The 17,786-nt window shown below is 45.3% G+C and overlaps 1 protein-coding gene across 6 annotated transcripts in view; it reads right to left on the reverse strand.

Moving 5' to 3' along the window:
- Positions 1-5,648: 5,648 nt before the first annotated feature.
- Nav1 (neuron navigator 1) overlaps positions 5,649-17,786 on the reverse strand; it is a 204,140-nt gene continuing 192,002 nt past the window's right edge. For all 6 annotated transcript variants that reach the window (XM_045152017.1, XM_045152013.1, XM_004670693.2 and 3 more), the window contains 6 exons: positions 16,415-16,569; positions 16,201-16,272; positions 15,539-15,735; positions 14,667-14,785; positions 11,439-11,636; positions 5,649-9,087 (listed from right to left, as the gene is read on the reverse strand). In XM_045152017.1, the coding sequence (XP_045007952.1) occupies positions 8,992-9,087; positions 11,439-11,636; positions 14,667-14,785; positions 15,539-15,735; positions 16,201-16,272; positions 16,415-16,569 (837 nt within the window). In that variant the 3' untranslated portion in view covers positions 5,649-8,991. The remainder of the gene's footprint in view (positions 9,088-11,438; positions 11,637-14,666; positions 14,786-15,538; positions 15,736-16,200; positions 16,273-16,414; positions 16,570-17,786) is intronic.

Below are 17,786 nucleotides of genomic sequence, written 5' to 3' on the forward strand. Positions count from 1 at the left end.
GCCCGGCCTTTTTTTTTTTTTTTTTCTTTTTTTTGGCAAGCAGAGAGAGAAAGAGAGAGTATGAATGGACGTGGCAGGACCTGTTGTCACTGCAATAGCACTTCAGATACATGCACCAATTTTTGCATCTGGCTTTGCAAGCAAACGCCTGTAAGCGCTGAGCCATCTCTCCAGTCCTATATGTTCATTTCTTAACTTTTGGAATCCATACAGATGTTTGTGGTGGGGAGAACGTGTGTGTAGAAACAAATGAACTGGGGCCATGCTGAGTGTTCACCTTAGAAAGTCCCAGTGCCCTAGTTTTTCAGCCTAAATGAGCTCAGTCTTTAATGGGAAAGTCAGGGGAGAGTACCTGTATGTGAGAGGCTGTGTCTGCAGGCGGATCTTTGTGTCTGACACAGGGCCTTTAACTTGCTACCTAGTTGGCACTAGCTTTGAACTCTTGATTCTCCTGCTTCCATTTCCCCATCACCAATGCTGGCATTTCAGGCATGTGCCACCACCCTTGACTCTAGTTTAATTCTTTTTGTGACTATTGAAAACAAATCATTAAGCCAATGTTTATAATGCCCCCCCACACACACACTTAGTGAAATTATGACAAGCCCCTAAGGACTGGGAAAACAAGGGTAGCTTAATATGGCTAACAGGGTTAGTGGTAGGGAATGGCTCATGACATAGAGATACCACTTGGTAGTGGAGCTGTTAAAACAAGGGATTAAAAATGCAGGACAGAAAAAAAAAAAAAAGCAGGACAGAGCCAGGTGTGATGGAGTACACCTTTAATCCCAGCCCTTGGGAGGCAGAGGTAGAAGGATCGCTGAAAGTTCAAGGCCACCCTGAGACAGTGAATTCCAGGTCAGCCTGAACTAGAGTGAGACCCTATCTTGGAAAACAAAAAACAAACAAAAAAAAAAAAATGAAGGACAGATAGGCCATCTAGACCATGGCAGAAGGAATGAAATGGTATATGTTGTTGGAACACAGATCAGGTATTTCTTGGTAATTTGCTGTTTTCCAGAATCTGACTCTTCTTCCCAAGTGGCAGTTGCTAAAACAGCCCAAGACTGTGGGTGCTAAACTGGTAATAACTGAGCCTCATCTGAGAATTCTTCCAGAAGAACACTCTTATTCTGAAGAGTACTCTAAACACATTTGTCACCTCCCATGTCAGGAGGGCAGAGGTGGCTTCCGTTACCATAACCCTTTAACAGGGAAAAAAAAATGTTTTTTGAATCTACAATTCCATAATGGGGAATAGTAACATTTCTTTCCCTTTCCCTTCTTTCAGTGGCTGGGAGAAGCTGAACTACATTAAAACAGCTTTCATATAGGTCAATTCACTTTAAAAAATATTTTATTTAGTTATGAGAGAGGGGGGGCCTCACAGAGACAGAATGGGCATACCAAGATCTCTAGCCACTGCAAATGAACTCCAAATGCATGTGTCACCGTGGGCAACTTTGGAATTTAACCTGGGTCCTTAGGCTTTGCAGGCAAGTGCCTTAACTGCTAATTCGTCTCTCCAGCCTGGGTCAATTCACTTTTGCCTAAAAAAGAGAATTCCAGGGAATGTTTTCAAGCTCTGTGGCAATGAGTGGACTCAAAAAACCTAGTCTTGGGCTGGAGGGATGGCTTAGCGGTTAAGGTGCTTGCTTGCAAAGCCAAAGGACCCAGGTTCAATTCCCCAGGACCCACATAAGCCAGCTGCACAAGGTGGTGGCACATGCATCTGGAGTTCATTTGCAGTAGCTGGAGGCTCTGGCATGCCCATTCTCTCTATCTCTTTCTCTTTCTGTGTGTCTCAAAAACAAAAACCAGTCTTTAGGGATGGATTTCTGGAATTCTGGTGAAGGAAACTACATCTACAACGTGCAAGGTGGAGTTCTCCCTACCCCTCAACTAGAGGAGTCAATACTCCTGCTTAAGATTTGGGAATTGGACATTTCCAGGCAGGTGGGTTTTATATCTGAGTTAGACAGATAACCACAGTAGTCTGGTTTTCCAGATCAAGCAATAAGCCATTAAGGTAAATAAATGGAAACAGAAACCAGGCAGAAAGGGAACTAGAGAACCAGTGGACAATACGAGATAACTTTATTGAAATGCAAATAGCATTGAACAGATGAATTTTGCTGGGAGACATGCCTGATGGACAGAGGGTCCAGGTAAGGGGGTCCTCTGTGGTGATGGAGGAAGCCTCTTCAGCTGGCCTAGGCATGAATTTAATTTTCAGCCAATTTTTATTTTATTTTTATTTAAAACAAATGACTGAGGGGACAACCCAGCTCTCTCCATGATTGTTACCGCAACTATATACAACTGTTTGCTTTCCAGATTCAGTTTTGCCTTTTCTACATTAGATATAAAAAGGGACAGTTTGGAAGAGGCGAGGGTCAAATGAAAACAAAACAAAAAAAAAACATAAACACACAGACTCACACATATCTTGGTTTGGGCTTTTGTACCCAATAAATTAAAAAAAAAAGTGAGAGTTCCTGCCCACCTCCACCTGAGGAATGCCATGCATTTGAGAAATATGGATTTCTTCACAGTAACAGTGCTGCTTAAAACACAGTAAGGAGTGGCGAAGGGGAAGGAAAGGAAGCTAGCAGAGGCTAGAACTCATTGAAACATTGTTTTGTTAAAACCAAAGCCAAAACAAAACAAGAACAGTAGAAAGGAGGGCGGGGCATTGCACAGCAGCAGCCAAGACTGGTTGGGATCTGGGCACTTCTTCTTACATTGAAACGGCAGGGAAGCAGGATGACCCCACAGGATGCCAAGGGACCCTCATGGGCCTTTTGAGGAATAAGAGGGTGATTTTAGTGCAATTATTTTATAATTTCCTTGCTTGGGTTTTAGTCCTTCCTCTCAGTGCTCAGGAGACCTGGTACTAGTATTTGTGTGCTCTATGCAAACGCACGTTCACAGGAGAGATTGATAAACTTGAAACAAGCCACTTCTAAACAGTCTCATCTGTTCCATCAGCTAGTCTGTGAGTTTGGGAAAATATGAAGCTCCTTTTCAGACTTTTTTTTTTTTTTAAAGAGAAACATGAGGATTTTATTTTGGTATCTTTGCTGAGTAGTTCTGGAGCTAGGTTCTAGTGTGGGGAAAGGTTGAACTTAGGAGTCCCAGGCCAGTGTCTTTAGTGCGTCTAACTCCTGGCAGCTGAGCACGCGTGCGCACTGGAGCCTTACAGCTGCAGGCTGCTTTGGGGAAGACCCAACATTGCTTTTTACAGCTCAAGCAAGGCAGAGGGCTGCTGCTGGGAGAACATTTTGTCACAGAAATACAAATTAGATTTATATTTAACTCATCCTATGTTATTATCAGAAAAAGGCCCACAATAGACATATATTCTAGCAAAGAGCAGCCTGGAAAAAAATTCCTAATCCCTTTTCTCCCCCAAAGCCCCTGAGTTTGCCAGGTAGAAACACCAGGGGCATGAGGTCTTTCACTGAAGGATGCCCTCGGCTAGAAAGATGTAGATACCTCCACCCAAAGGTACACATTTCCATTGTTAAACTAAAACTAGCAAAAAAAAAAAAAAAAAAAAAAGAAAGAAAGAAAGAAAGAAAGAAAGGAAAAGAAAAAGCCCAGAAACATAAGTATGAGAAAAGTGACTTTGTGAAAAATGTTAACATCTAAATTGTAACAATGTAGGACCTTATCTTGGGTCTTAAAGCATCTCAGAGTGAGGACTCTGACCCTTAACTTTCCATTTAAAACAATGGAATCTCAAACTTCAGCGTGCAACAGACTCTCTGGAGGACTCTGTTAGAACACACATTGCTGGGCACTGCCAGTGCAGTTTGACTTGGTAAATCTGGGGTGGTGCCTGAGAATTTTATTTCTAAAAGGTTACCGCATGCTGCTGCTGTTCTAGGGACATCTTTTGAGAACCACTGCTTTAAGGACTGAAAGGTTGAATCAAGAACCAGGATTCAGACACTTCCATGACCACCTTGTCCTAAGAAAAATGGCCAAAACATCAAAACTGGAATGCACTAGTATAAATAAGTTTAATTTTTAACTGTCTAAGTCCCCCTGAAGCTTCCAAAGTTCAGTTAATTTCCTTAGTTCACGACTATACCACCTACCTTCCAGTCTGCCTTCCTAGGTCTGTGGCCAGCAGTACTTGCTTCCCAGGACTAGGCTGAGCAGATCAATTCACCCTGGGCAGTGGGAAGAGCCAGTTTGGTGGCCCTGAATCCCTGAGCAGGTTGATTGAGGACTCATGAACATGTAAGACTGATTGAATTATAGAGGTTAGGACCTTCAGGCTTTAACCATTTGGGAACGCAGTGCCCCAAAGACCATTTTAATCCTTAGAGCCTTTTTCAAATAGTTCTTACAGTCATCATATAAATAGAGTATAGCTGGGCCAGGTGGTGCAGGCCTATATTCCCAGCCACTCAAGGGGCCAAGGCAGAGGAGTCACCAAGTTCAAGGCCTGCCTGGGCTACATAATAAGTCAAAGGCTAGACTTAGGGATACTCTGTCTCAAACAAAGGCCAAAGCCATAGACCAATGGTAGAATACTGGCCTAGCATATATATGAAACCCTAGATTCAATTCCTAGTACTGGGTGAGGGGGGAAGCATACTAATAATTCTATTAGAATATCCATTACAGGACTTTTCTTCTTGTTATGAGCATTGACTTCTGGAGTCTAAGGAATAGAAGTATGAGGAGTTGCACTTGATAATTTGGGTAACTTCAGCACCTGAATCCTGTGTTAAATGTTATCAACACAACTTCCTCTCTCAAACCCCTTGTAACAAAGAACCCTTAACGTCTAAGTATCTCTCAGCTCCTTGTTTGTAAGATAGAGACCACTTAACCAGGCAAATTTCATCTACGTGCTAGGAACCATGCTTGGGTGCCATCCCAAGTGGTGGTGATAGGTATTTGTAATTAAGCAAATTAAAACAACACCAATAAGCCCACCAGTAGGCTCCTGCTGTCCCGAATTCTTCAGGAATAGTTAGTCCTCAGGTCACTTAAGGAGGGATCCCTCTGCACAGTGTGACTCCTCTGTGGGAGCTACAAGTGAAGAGATGGCCACGTTGTGCCACTTACTCTTGCAAACCAGGATGCAAGAAATGAGAAAGTGAGGGAGGGGGAGACCAAATGGCTGGGTGTGATGGCACATGCCTTTAATTCCAGCATTCAGGAGGCTGAAGTAGGATGATCACCAACAGTTCCAGACCAGCCTGGACTACAGACTGAGTGCCAGGTCAGCCTGGGCCAAAGTGAGATCCTATCTTGAAAAACTAAACAAGAAAGAAAAACTAATCTTTCTGAAGGTTGGTAATTCAAGATCAAAATGTAGTATACAAACCAATAAAGACATCTCTGTAGGGTGACTCCATGAACTTCTAGCCCATTCTTCTTCCCTGCCAGCCCCTATCTTCCCAATGGTTAGACTACATGAAAGACATTGGCATAAGGATTCACACACAGGCAGAGATAAGCACCTTAGAGTTGCCACAAAACATAGATTTTTTTTAAAAAATACTCTATGAAGCCTCATTAGATAGGAAACAGCAACAGCAAACTGCTCATGCGTGTTGTGAGAAACACACACATGCATACATACACACACACACACACACACACACAGACATCAGGTCCCATAATAGCCTCCAATACCTAGTATTTTATTTTAGTACCTAGGCAGGGACTGAGAAACAAATACATTGGGCATATCTTAACGGTCTTCATCCAGAAATGAGGACTCCGTGGAGGAACCTCTTCCAGGGCTGGGGCTCCCCAAAGCTTGATTTAGGTATTGAGCCTTGTTCTTTGCTAGCCAACTTTGGTAAGGGGGGGGGGGAGTTGGGGTGGGGAGGAGGGGGCTGGATGGGAAATGGTAGCACAAATTGCAGGATTAGATAGGCTGGATTCTTCCAAAGGTGTCTGAGGTTGAGAATTTAGCTATAGGACCAGTTTTTCTTTTCGGAGGGGTTCTGGTAGTCTCAACAAGAAGCAAGTGTGAAGGTAGGAGATAATGCTGTGGATTTTCTCCTTGCCATGAATTCTAGGGCAGTGAGGACAAGCTCAGGTTGTCTGTTTTTGAGAAGTCTGGAGAGCGTCCCAAGGGGTTATAGCACCATGAGGAGGCTCAACCTTCCGCAGTTGCCCATAACCACGATTCCTTTGTGAGATGGCTGATCCCACTCTGAGGGGCCCAGATGTGCAACTGTAAACAGGGTCCCAGGTTCCAGAGGGAAGGCAGAGGCTTCAAGACCACTTCACTGGATGGAGACGTACTTTCTGAAGGAAAGCAGTTAGCGACCGGGACTAAATGCAGCAGTCAAGTGAGAACAGAGGGTGGCAAATTCCAGGAATAGAAACCAAAAGTCATCACATGAGAGGCCTCCAGAATCCACTGCTGAGGACCCAAATACAAGTCACGGTGTTATCCATAGTCACCAGAGAGATAAGGATCTCTCCGCGGTCTGAGGCAGTTGGAATCGAAGAAGGGGTTCCCCACTTTCCTTCTTCTCAAGTAGCCAGTAACACCCATGTCAGAAGGCACTGGCTGGGCAGCACCAGAAAAGAAAGTTAAAGGGCTCAACCATCAGACTAAGATGGCATTAAAGTCTGAGCCTTGCCATGGGACTGGAGCTTAGGACAGGGGTCAGAAGCAGCCCAGGTCCAAAACAGGCCCATGTGGTCCTCCCTTCCTTCTAAATTGGAACGCCCAGTGCTGGGGCCTTTTCATTCTGCACAGCAGAGACCTTAAGGCAGTGATTTCAGCACCATCCTTGGACAAACAGCCTCTTCCCACCACAGAATTGCATATTTTGCAGCTGAGTTGGTTGGGGAATCTTCACAGCTCAGGGAATTAGCAGCAATAGCAATATATCACCAGAACAGAGGACCCTGTCATCCTTGGGGGGCTACCAGGTGAATACAACTTATCTGGTGGGATGGGCAAGCTAGACCATCTTGAGGACCTAAGTGAAAAATATATTGACATGAAGATTCAGATGCATGGAACACCTTGGTTGGGTGGAACAGAGGTCCAGGTTAGTATGCCTATAGATTCTGATAGTCTTATGCTACTTAGGAATCTGAAGAGCAAACACTTAGGCCCAGGCTCATTCCTGAACTGCAGAGTGCTGGAACATCGCACACCAGGCAGCTCAGCCTGGAATCTAGTCCCGCCTGGTTTCCAGAAACAACAGGAAGTAGACTTGCCCACTCGGGACAAGCAAGATTCCATAGGTCTTCAGTCTTTGTCTTAATTGATCCCAGATTTTTTTTTTTTGTTCCCAACATATTGAAAATCTATCAAATAAAAGGCTTTTAGTAGCTGACTCCTTGGGTTTCAGCTATATTTCTTAGATGATCTTTAAGGTCCAGATAACAAGGGGCACTTAATAGAGGTTAGTATTTCCTTTTCGACTATGAACTTAAGGACCCAAGTCTTGTCTTTTTTGTTTTTGTTTTTTGTTTTTAACCTAGTGACTGGTACACAGTAAAAGAACTCATTAAGTACTTGTGAAATGAAGGAACATGGGTTGCCAGACCTTCAGGGCAATAGGAAAAGGGCAATTTCTGCAAGAGGTGGGTTCTCTTTGGAAGGCAAATACTGGCCACCAAATCAAACTCCTTGAATCTTATAATCTGATTTAGAGTATCTCACATGGTTGCTCAGTCTCTTAGGGGTGAATATTCACCTGTCAAAAACAAATAGTAAGGGCTAGCTAGAGAATTTTGATTCAGTCAGGCAAAGTGGCTAGGCTACCGTCCAAATAGTGCAATGAGGGGCCAAACAGGCCGTAAGACAGATGATGTTTCCAACGTCTTGGTTATCTTCCAGTCCAACATGAAACTCAGAGTAGACCTTCGGTCATACTAGAAGCTGGCAATTGAGCTCCCGGGTGGAACAAGGGCTTTCTCAAAAGGAAAGTCAGTGGAGCCGAGTTCTTTTTCTCTTCCTGTTCTGAGTCAATGTTTCTTGTCTCATATAAGCCCCAAAGATGTCAGAGATAGTGGCATGGCAGGTGTCTAATTGGTACCAATTAGATGAATTAGGTTCTCCAAAGAAAAACCAACTTGTAAAGCCAAATGGTCCCCCTGGGAAGCAATATAAACATCCATGCAATTGTGAGAAAATGGGGGGGGGGGCCGCAATAAATAGGCTAATGAAAGAAAAAATAGAAATAAAAATTTAAAAAGTAAAAGTAAAAAGAAGGGTTTATTGACTTTCATGTTAAATTAGAGGGTAGAAAGACAGAGCTAGTAGTCTTTCTCTGATGGCCATACTGTTACTTTTACGGTTTGGTGACTCTTAGATTGGTAGGCATCTTGTCAATGTCTCCTATATCATCCAGAAGGCAGGAACCGGCAGCTCTCTTTCTATCTTGGCAACTGGGTCCCCTTTCTCCAGCTTCATCTTTTCCATTGCTTTTTTTTTTTTTTTTTCATTTCTTACTGTTTACAGGTTGATTTACACATTTTTTTTTTTTAAACCACATGCTTCTTTTCTGGGCTCTGGCCAGATCTCTGAGGAAGACTGTTGGCAGTGCTGATAGAACTGAGAAGGGTCTGCCAGAAAGTTTCGTGCTTCCTGCCTCCCTCAGATTTCCCCACACGTGACTGTCTCAGAGGTGTTCATGAGAATCGGTTAGGAACTGCTGCAGAGGGCTCGTTTTTTGATGTCTTCTGAACGATCCCTCCCCCCATGAAAGCCCAGAGTTTGTAAGTGAGACAAGGACCAAGGAAAGGTCCAGAACCATCCTTTCCCCAAAGTTGTGAGAGGAGGCCAGTAAATGTATTAACTCCTCCCCACCAACCCAAGCAGTAAGTTCTCAAAGGCAGCACCAAGACCCTGCCCCTCTTCTTGCCCTCGTCCGCCCTCCTGTCCTCAGGGACTGGAGTACTGGAACTCTGAAAGAAGAGGGGAGAGGAGGAGCTAATGAAGCCGATGCCAGCCTTCTGCTGTCCAGGGTAACAATGACCGCTGGGCCTTCAGAGCGTTGCCTGGAGGTTGGGGTCCAGGATGGTCTCTCGATCTGGAGATTCAATATAGTTGGCAGCTTCTTGAAGTTTCAGCAGCATGGCCATCTAAAGAGAGGCAAAGATGTGAACAAGTAGGAGCTAAGATGCTGGGTCTTAAAAACCTACTTAGGTGTGGTGGCACATGCTGTTAATCTCAACACTTGGGAGGCAGAGGTAGGAGGATTGCCGTGAGTTCGAGGCCACCCTGAGACTATATAGTTAATTCCAGGTCAGCCTGGACCAGAGTGAGAACCTACCTCAAAAATCCAAAAAGGAAAAAAAACCCTAGATGATGGGTCCAATTCTTGGTAAACTATTAAGAACTTGGAGTTTAGAGGTGGTTCATGAAAAGCAGTGACAAGTGTTTCAATCCTGGTGGAAACATGTGCATGTCAACTGTCCTCTCAGATACCTCTGCTATACAAAGTGGCATGTGATGAGGCATCAAAAAGAACAAGAAGAGCCAGGTGTGGTGGCGCACACCTTTAATCCCAGCACTCGGGAGGCAGAGGTAGGAGGATCACCATGAGTTCAAGGCCACCCTGAGACTACATGGTGAGTTCCAGGTCAGCCTGGACTAGAGTGAGACCCTACCTCAGAAAAGCCAAAACAAAAAAAGAACAGGAACACCCTTGCTGCAAGGTGCTTGAACTCCAGGGTAGGACCGAGGCCTGCGTGCACACTAGCTAATATGGAGAGGAGCATGAGACGCCTCTAACTTTAGAGTGCCTCTTACTTTCAGTTTCCTTTTCCGACAGATTATACCTCAATAGCTAGACTGTTAGCCCCAGCTCATGAAACTATGTCAAGTCTAAACACCTCAGTGAACTCACCTTCTTCTCTTTACCTATCTCCTCTTGCTTGATATTTCAAGTTTTTAGCTAAGCTGACCCACTAAACCTGCTGCGTCCTTCTCTTTCACATTCCACCTTTTCTTCTACAGTCTTAACTAGTCTCCCAATTTCAAAGTGTCTTCTCACAGATAACAACTATTTTCCACAATGTAAAAATTTAAACAAAAATATACTGCGATTTGAGCTGGGTGTGGTAGTGCACGCCCAAATCCCAGCACTCGGGGAGGCAGAGGTAGGAGGATTGCCATGAGTTCAAGGCCACCCTGAGACTACATAGTAAATTCCAGGTCAGCCTGTGCTAGAGTGAGACCCTATCTCAAAGAAAAAAAAAAGTCAATTGAGTCAATTGAAAGAATTCCCTGCTGGACAGATACAATTGCAAGGTCACAGGATCTGTGCATGGTTAGATGGTTAGTTTTAATAATTTGATAAACTGTTTTCCAACGTGGATTTAGTGGTGAATGCTGCCAGAGCAGAGTGTGAAAGTCTGTTTCTCACACACTACTTTTACAAGGGTAAGAGTCTGAATTTCCTTATTATAGTATCTTTTGTCCATTCTTCTGAACTCTATATATTTTAGATATTAATATTCTTTTTGTTTGTTTTTATAAAACTTTTTTTGTTTATTTATTTGAGAGTGACAGCGGGTGGGGGGGGGAGGAGAGGGAGAAAATGGGCACGCCAGGGCATCCAGCCAGTGCAAATGAACTCCAGACGCATGTGTCTCCTTGCGCATCTAGCTAATGTGGGTCCTGGGGAATCAAGTCTCGAATCCAGGTCCTTGGGCTTCACAGGCAAGCACTTAACCACTAAGCCATTGCTCCAGGCCCCTGTTTGTTTTTGAGGTAGGATCTCACCCTAGCCCAGGCTACCTGGAATTCACTATGTAGACTTTCAGGCTGGCCTCGAACTCACAGTGATCCTCCTACCTTGACCTCCCGAGTACTGAGACTAAAAGCATGTGCCCCCATGCCCAATGATATCAATATTCTTTGGACTATATTTTCCCCCAGTTTGCTTTCTAGAAAGGTTCCACGGACTTCACTTAGATGATGAAGCCTCAGAATAGTATTGGAGGAGAGGCAGAAGTGGAGAGAGAGAGTGCTAATAGTATTGCTTTATTTCTTTGGTTAATTTATTTTTTATTTTTTCAAGGTAGGGTCTCACTCTAGCTCAGGGTGACCTGGAATTAACTATGTAATCTCAGGGTGGCCTCAAACTCACAGCAGTCCTCCTACCTGTGTCTCCCGAGTGCTAGGATGAAAGGAGTGCGCCACCATGCCTAGCTGGTTAATATTATTACACGGCATCTATCTGAGACTTGGGTCTTTGCTAGAATACACCTTACTGGGATGTGTTATTATATAGCTTAAGCTAGGTTGCAGGCGTACAATCATCATAACCCAAGATCCTAATATTCAGAGTTTCTCATTGGTCTCATTCTGGTCCTGGCCTTGCTGAAACTCCTCAATCCCCTGCGGTGCCCACAGAGCATGCATGAAGAGTGAGAGGAATTCAGTTCGGCAATACTGTCCTGTTTGCCTTACAACCAAGCCTGCTCACCAGAGGGTCTGAGTCCAGAGAACTTGGGGTGCTGTCTTTGACTGTCCTGTCCTCCGGAGGCGAGGCAATGCTGTGAGGACCCACGGTGGGCGGGGGCAGGTGGTACAGCTTCGATTGATCTTGTTGGGCTGATGGCCAGGGAAGAGTATCGCGGACCCACTCCACAGGATCTTCCCAAGCAGCTTTCTGCCCATGGACCTGGAGAGAGGAAATGTGATTAATGGGAGGGGCACATATAGACTAGAGGCTTGTTCTTATTGTTTCTTCCAGTTTGCACGAAAAACGGTGTCTCGAAATATGTACTTCCTCAAATATTAAGTCTTGAGGCTGTGATCCATGCTGAATGTTCCTGAGCTTTGCCACAAGTTGGTATAAATTATCACATTCATTTTGTAGGATAATTTAACAGACTATATTAAAACTTTGCATTGTGCTGGAGAGATGGCTTAGCAGTTAAGCACTTGCTTGTGAAGCCTAAGGACCCCGGTTCAAGGCTCGGTTCCCCAGGACCCACGTTAGCCAGATGCACAAGGGGGCGCACACGTCTGGAGTTCGTTTGCAGTGGCTGGAGGCCCTGGCGCACCCATTCTTTCTCTCTCTCTCCCTCTTTCTCTGTCTGTTGCTCTTAAATAAATAAAAATAAACAACAGAAATATTAAAAAAAAACTTTGCATTATTTCCCCCCTAGATAGGATCTTATTATATAGCTCTGGCTGTCCTGGTACTTGCTAGGTAACTTGGCACATGCATATACAAATATAGTTGAGTAATTAACTAATGCTGTAATAATTCTTAGCTCAATCATTTTCCTGCTTGCTCTGACTTCTATAGAGTGGTTTCAGTTGGGCCTAGAGGCAGAAGGTCCAGGCCTGGAGAGATGGCCCTAGAAACAGGAGTTACTGAGTCACTTGCTGACTGGAAAGCAGACATGTCTATCTAGTACCTTGCTTTGCTTTACCTTTTTTTTTTTTTTTGGTTTTTCAAGGTAGAGTCTCATTCTAGCCCAGGTTGACCTGGAATTCACTGTCCTCTAGGGTGGCCTTGAACTCACAATGATCTTCCTACCTCTGTTTCCTGTTTCTGTGCTAGGATTAAAGGCGTGTACCACCATGCCTAGCTTGCTTTGCTTTTTTTTTTTTTTAAATTTATTTATTTATTTATTTTGAGAGCGACAGACAGAGAGAAAGACAGATAGAGGGAGAGAGAGAATGGGCGCGCCAGGGCTTCCAGCCTCTGCAAACGAACTCCAGACGCGTGCGCCCCCTTGTGCATCTGGCTAACGTGGGACCTGGAGAACCGAGCCTCGAACCGGGGTCCTTAGGCTTCACAGGCAAGCGCTTAACCGCTAAGCCATCTCTCCAGCCCTGCTTTGCTTTTTTTATTTAATTCATTCTAAAAAATGTGCTGGATGTGGTAGCACACACTTTTATTCCCAGCACCCAGGAGGCAGAGGTAGGAGGATCACTATGTGTTGGAGGCCACCCTGAGATGACATAGTGAATTCCAGGTCAGCCTGGACTAGAGTAAGACCCTACCTCAAAAAACAAAAAAAAGTGTATGTATTTGTGTGTGTGTATTCATGTGTATGCATGTTTGTGAATACAGGCACACACATGCCACAGCAGACATGTGGAGTCTGAGGACATCTTTCTGTTCCACCTCATTTGAGGCAGGGCTTCTCTCTCTCTCTCTCTTTTTAATATTTAATTTTTGTTTATTTGAGAGGAAGGGAGGGAGAGAGAGAGAAAGAGAGAGAGAAATAGGCAGGAAGAGAGAGAGAAAGAGAAGGAGAGAGAATGGGTGCACCAGGCCCTCCAGCCAATGCAAACGAACAGCAGATGCGTGCACCTCCTTGTGCATCTGTGCATGTGGGTACTGGGGAATTGAACCTGGGTCCTTTGGCTTTGCAGGCAAATGCCTTAACCACTAAGCCATTTCTCTAGCCCTCTCTCTTTAAAAAAAAAAAAATTATTTATTTATTTATTTATTTGCAAGAAGAGAGAGGGAGAGAGAGAGAGAGAGAGAGAGAGAGAGAGAATACCAGAGCCTTTAGCCACTGCAAACGAACTCCAGACTCATGTGCCCCTTGTGCATCTGGCTAATGTGGGTCCTGGGGAATGGAACCTGGGTCCTCTGGCTTTGCAGGCAAATGCCTTAACTGCTAAGCCATCTCTCCAGTAGGGCTTCTCTCTTGTTTCATTTTATTTTTTATATATTTTTTGTTCATTTTTATTTATTTATTTGAGAGTGACAGAGAAAGAAAGAGGCAGATAGAGAGAGAGAGGGAAAATGGGTGCGCCAGGGCTTCCAGCCACTGCAAATGAACTCCAGACGCATGCACCCCTTATGCATATGGCTAACGTGGGTCCTGGGGAATCTAGCCTCGAACTGGGGTCCTTAGGCTTCACAGGCAAGCACTTAACCGCTAAGCCATTTCTCCAGCCCACATTTTATTTTTATTTATTTATTTGATAGAGAAAGAGGGAGAGAGAATGAATGGGTGTGCCAGGGCCTCCAGCCACTGCAAACAAACTCCAGATGTGTGTGCCCCCTTATGCATCTGGCTAATGTGGGTCCTGGGGAATCGAACCTAAGTCCTTTGGCTTTGCAGGCAAATGCCTTAACCACTAAGCCATCCCTCCAGCCCATCCAGTAGGGCTTCTGTTAATCTTGCTCTGCTATTGTTCCTTTTGCTCTGCTCACCAAAAGCTTCCTGTCTTTCCTCCTATCTCACCACTAGTGTGCTGGGATTACAGGGGTCCTCCACAGCTTCTGGCTTTAAAAAAAATTTTTTTTTTAAATTTTTATTAATTTGAGAGCAACAGAGAAAGAGAGAGAGAGAGAGAGAGAGAGAGAATGGGTGCGCCAGGGCCTCCAGCGACTGCAAATGAACTCCAGATGCATGCACCCCCTTGTGCATCTGGCTAACGTGGGTCCTGGGGAATCAGGCCTCGAACTGGGGTCCTTAGGCTTCACAGGCGAGCGCTTAACCGCTAAGCCATCTCTCCAGCCCAGCTTCTGACTTTTTACGTGAGGTCTAAGGAGCAAACGTGGGTACTCAAGCTTGAGAAGGAGCACTTCATCCACGGAGCCAGCTCCCCAGCCCCTTGTGCTACTTTTTAAGAAAGTGATCCTAACTAGTCCCAGTAGTCCCATGCCTAACATTAAAGAAACATTTTTACTTTGCAATATGAGACAGCCTGAGCAAACTCAGAGTGTGGGGCTCACCTTGATCCCATCCTTGGCTCCTTCCTGTAGATAAGGAATGATAGAGTTGTTCCACAGGTCAATGAACCAGGTCCGGAAGTCTTCAATGCCAATGGGACAGGACAGAAAGAAGCAAGGGCCTAGGGAAAAGGATGACACCATGAGGAGGGATAAGTACCTCCATCTGCCACTGTCTGGGCATCTCTGTGGGGAAGGGCAACAGGACTGTCTTGCCATCAGCAATGTATACGACCCTTCTGTGCCACAATCACGGAACATTCTAAGGCACTGACTTCAAACCCAAATCGCTCCCGTCTTTGTTGTTGCTGTTGCTGTTTTTCAAGGTAGCGTTTCATTCTAGCCCAGGCTGACCTGGAATTCAGTCTGTAGCTCCGGGCTGGCCTTGAACTCATGGCCATCCTATCTCAGCTGGAATTACAGGTATGTGCCACCATGCCTGACTCCCAGCTATTATTATTCTTGAGACGGGGGTGGTGCTTGTTATGTTGTATAGGCTGGCCTTGAACTTGTAGTGGGCTCCATCAATTCTCCTGCCTTTGCCTCCCAAATAGCTAGAATAACACGCACGCACGCACACACGCACGCGCGCACGCACACACGCGCGCGCACGCGCACACACACACACACACACACTGGCAACGCCATGCCTGGCTTGGGTTTAGCTTTCAAACATCTGATGTGATTTATCCCATTTCTAGTGCCAACTGCATTGTAAAGGCTCGGTATATGTAAGTGGTCCCAAATCGAGCCACAACTCTCGCAGCAATTTTACAGGCAGAAGTTTCCAGAGAGTGAAGAGACCTTCTCTCCAGGGGGTGAGGTACAAGAAGGAATCTGCCTCTTGCTCCCCGAGGGAAGTTGGACCCCAGTACCTATGAGGAAGTCCGAGGTGCTGTGCTTCTCAAGGAAGGTGTGGAGGTGATACCACAGCTTGGGCACCCAGTCCAGCACCCGAAGCAGCTCTTCCTTGTTGGCATTGATGTCACTGTCTGACTCTACCAACTTCCTCCGCAGGTAACGGACCAGGAAGCCATTGGCGGGCTCCACGTTGTTAGAGAAGGTTAACATCCTGCCACCAGGGATAGGGAGAGCAGGATCAGAGTGGCAACGGGGACATCCCTGTCAGTCCGCTTCTCTTCCTGCCTGCCTCTTACTAATGTCCGCTTGGCTTCTTCTCAAGCAGTAGTGGGTGACAACATTCAGGGCAGCGGCCCTGGGCAGGCCACGCTGATCCTCAGATTAATGCCCTCTTCAAAAACTACTTGGCCTCCCTGATCTGGATCAGGCGGAGATTCCTAAGTATAACAGCCTGACAGGGTCTCTCCTGATCTCTTGGTTATTTCCGCTCCGTTAAGGGTCCTTTTCCATCCTGTGACAGACGTGAGAATATGTCTGCCTCCTCTTCCCAACCTGAAAGGCTCTGGCTATTCCTCTCCTTGAGCTACTCGCTGCTCCTCTGCCTGTGAACCCAGGCTCGTACAGACTCTTGGGCAGGGCCCAAAGGCTCATGTGCATGCAGGTCCATAGTTCTTACCTGAAGCTCAAGTGCAAGCCATGGTTGGGTGTCATTTTCACAGGCTGATTGGTAGTACCTATGATATAGGGACTGTGGAAGAAAGGGAGAAGTCACTTAGGTTTGCCTTAACGTTTACTTTCTTCGATGAGCACACAACAGAAAGCTCATCGATTGGACTGGGTTGGGTTCTCCCTCTTCCCACTGGGTTCAGTTTGGCTGTGACCCAGCCTACCATTTGTGATACTTGCAGGTGAGAGCCCCATTGACCAGCTCACTAATGGAGCCTGCTTCACTCAGGTCGTCCAACAGGATCACCAAGGGCACATCCCCAATGCCTGTTTCCCGATCTATCTGGTTGGCCAGGTTGGAGAGATACAGCTGCAGATCCTGCAATCAGAGAATGCAGGGGATCAGCACCCAGGAATCAGCACTATGGTGAGCTCTTGTTAGTTCCATATTTCTCTTGGACTTTTGGTTCCTGTTGGATGTACTTGCACATTTGATTACAGAACCAGATTACTACAGACTGACCAACAGTGGTCCCAGAGAACTTCAAGTAATATTAACTCATTGAGCCAGGTGTGGTGGCGCAGGCCTTTAATCCCAGCACTCAGGAGGTAGAGGTAGGAGGATTGCCATGAGTTCAAGGTCACTCTGAGATGACAGAGTTAATTCCAGGTCAGCCTGGACCAGAGTGAGACCCTACCTTGACAAACCAAAAAAAAAAAAAAAATTAACTTATTGATTGGGGTCCTGGGAATTCAACCTAGGGCTTTGCACATGCAAAGCAAATGCTCTACCATGGAACTAAGCCCCTAGCCCCCTTCAAGCAATCTTTTAAAGCAGTGCTCTTAAATTCCCCAAAGGTAGCGAACACATCCTGTTCTCTCAAAGACTTTTCATTGGATTAATAACATGAACTACCATTAAGGAATGTGCCTCCTCTGGTTGGGGAGAGCTAAGACTCACATCAAGTAGAAAATATTAGGGTGTATTCAAGAGACATCAATAAGTAGATATGTATATGTATGTGTGTGTAGTGATATTTATTATATAAGGAGAAATGTGATTTAAAAAATTATTTATTTATTTATTTAAGAGGGACAGCGACAGAGTGAGAAAGGGCATGCAAATACACAGAAAGAGAATAGGCACACCAGGGCCTCTAATCACTGCAAATGAACTCCAGATGCATGCCCACCTTGTGCATTTTACTTTCGTGGGTACAGGGGAACCAAATCTGGGTTCTTAGGCTTCACAGGCAAGTGCCTTAACTGCTAAGCCATCTCTTAAGCCTGAGAAATGTGATAGTTATCTCAGTACTTTTTCCCATGAAGCCCATGGTTTGAGAATAATGCTATAAGGTAGAGATAAGAGAATGGGTGGGACAGCATTGGCACAGTGAGGAGGACACGAAAGTTTTCACTGATGATCAACTAAAGGGAAAGTTGCTGAGGAAGGGGAAAGGAAAAGTGTGGAGAAAGAACTTGTGGGCAAAAGGCAAAAAAAAGAAGTTAAGCTGGGCATGGTGGTACACGCCTTTAATCCCAGCACTCGGAAGGCAGAAGTGAGGATCACAGTGAGTTTAAGGTGAGTCTATGACT

This window comes from Jaculus jaculus, chromosome 1 (genome assembly GCF_020740685.1).
Source record: "Jaculus jaculus isolate mJacJac1 chromosome 1, mJacJac1.mat.Y.cur, whole genome shotgun sequence".
NCBI classification, from domain to species: domain Eukaryota; kingdom Metazoa; phylum Chordata; class Mammalia; order Rodentia; family Dipodidae; genus Jaculus; species Jaculus jaculus.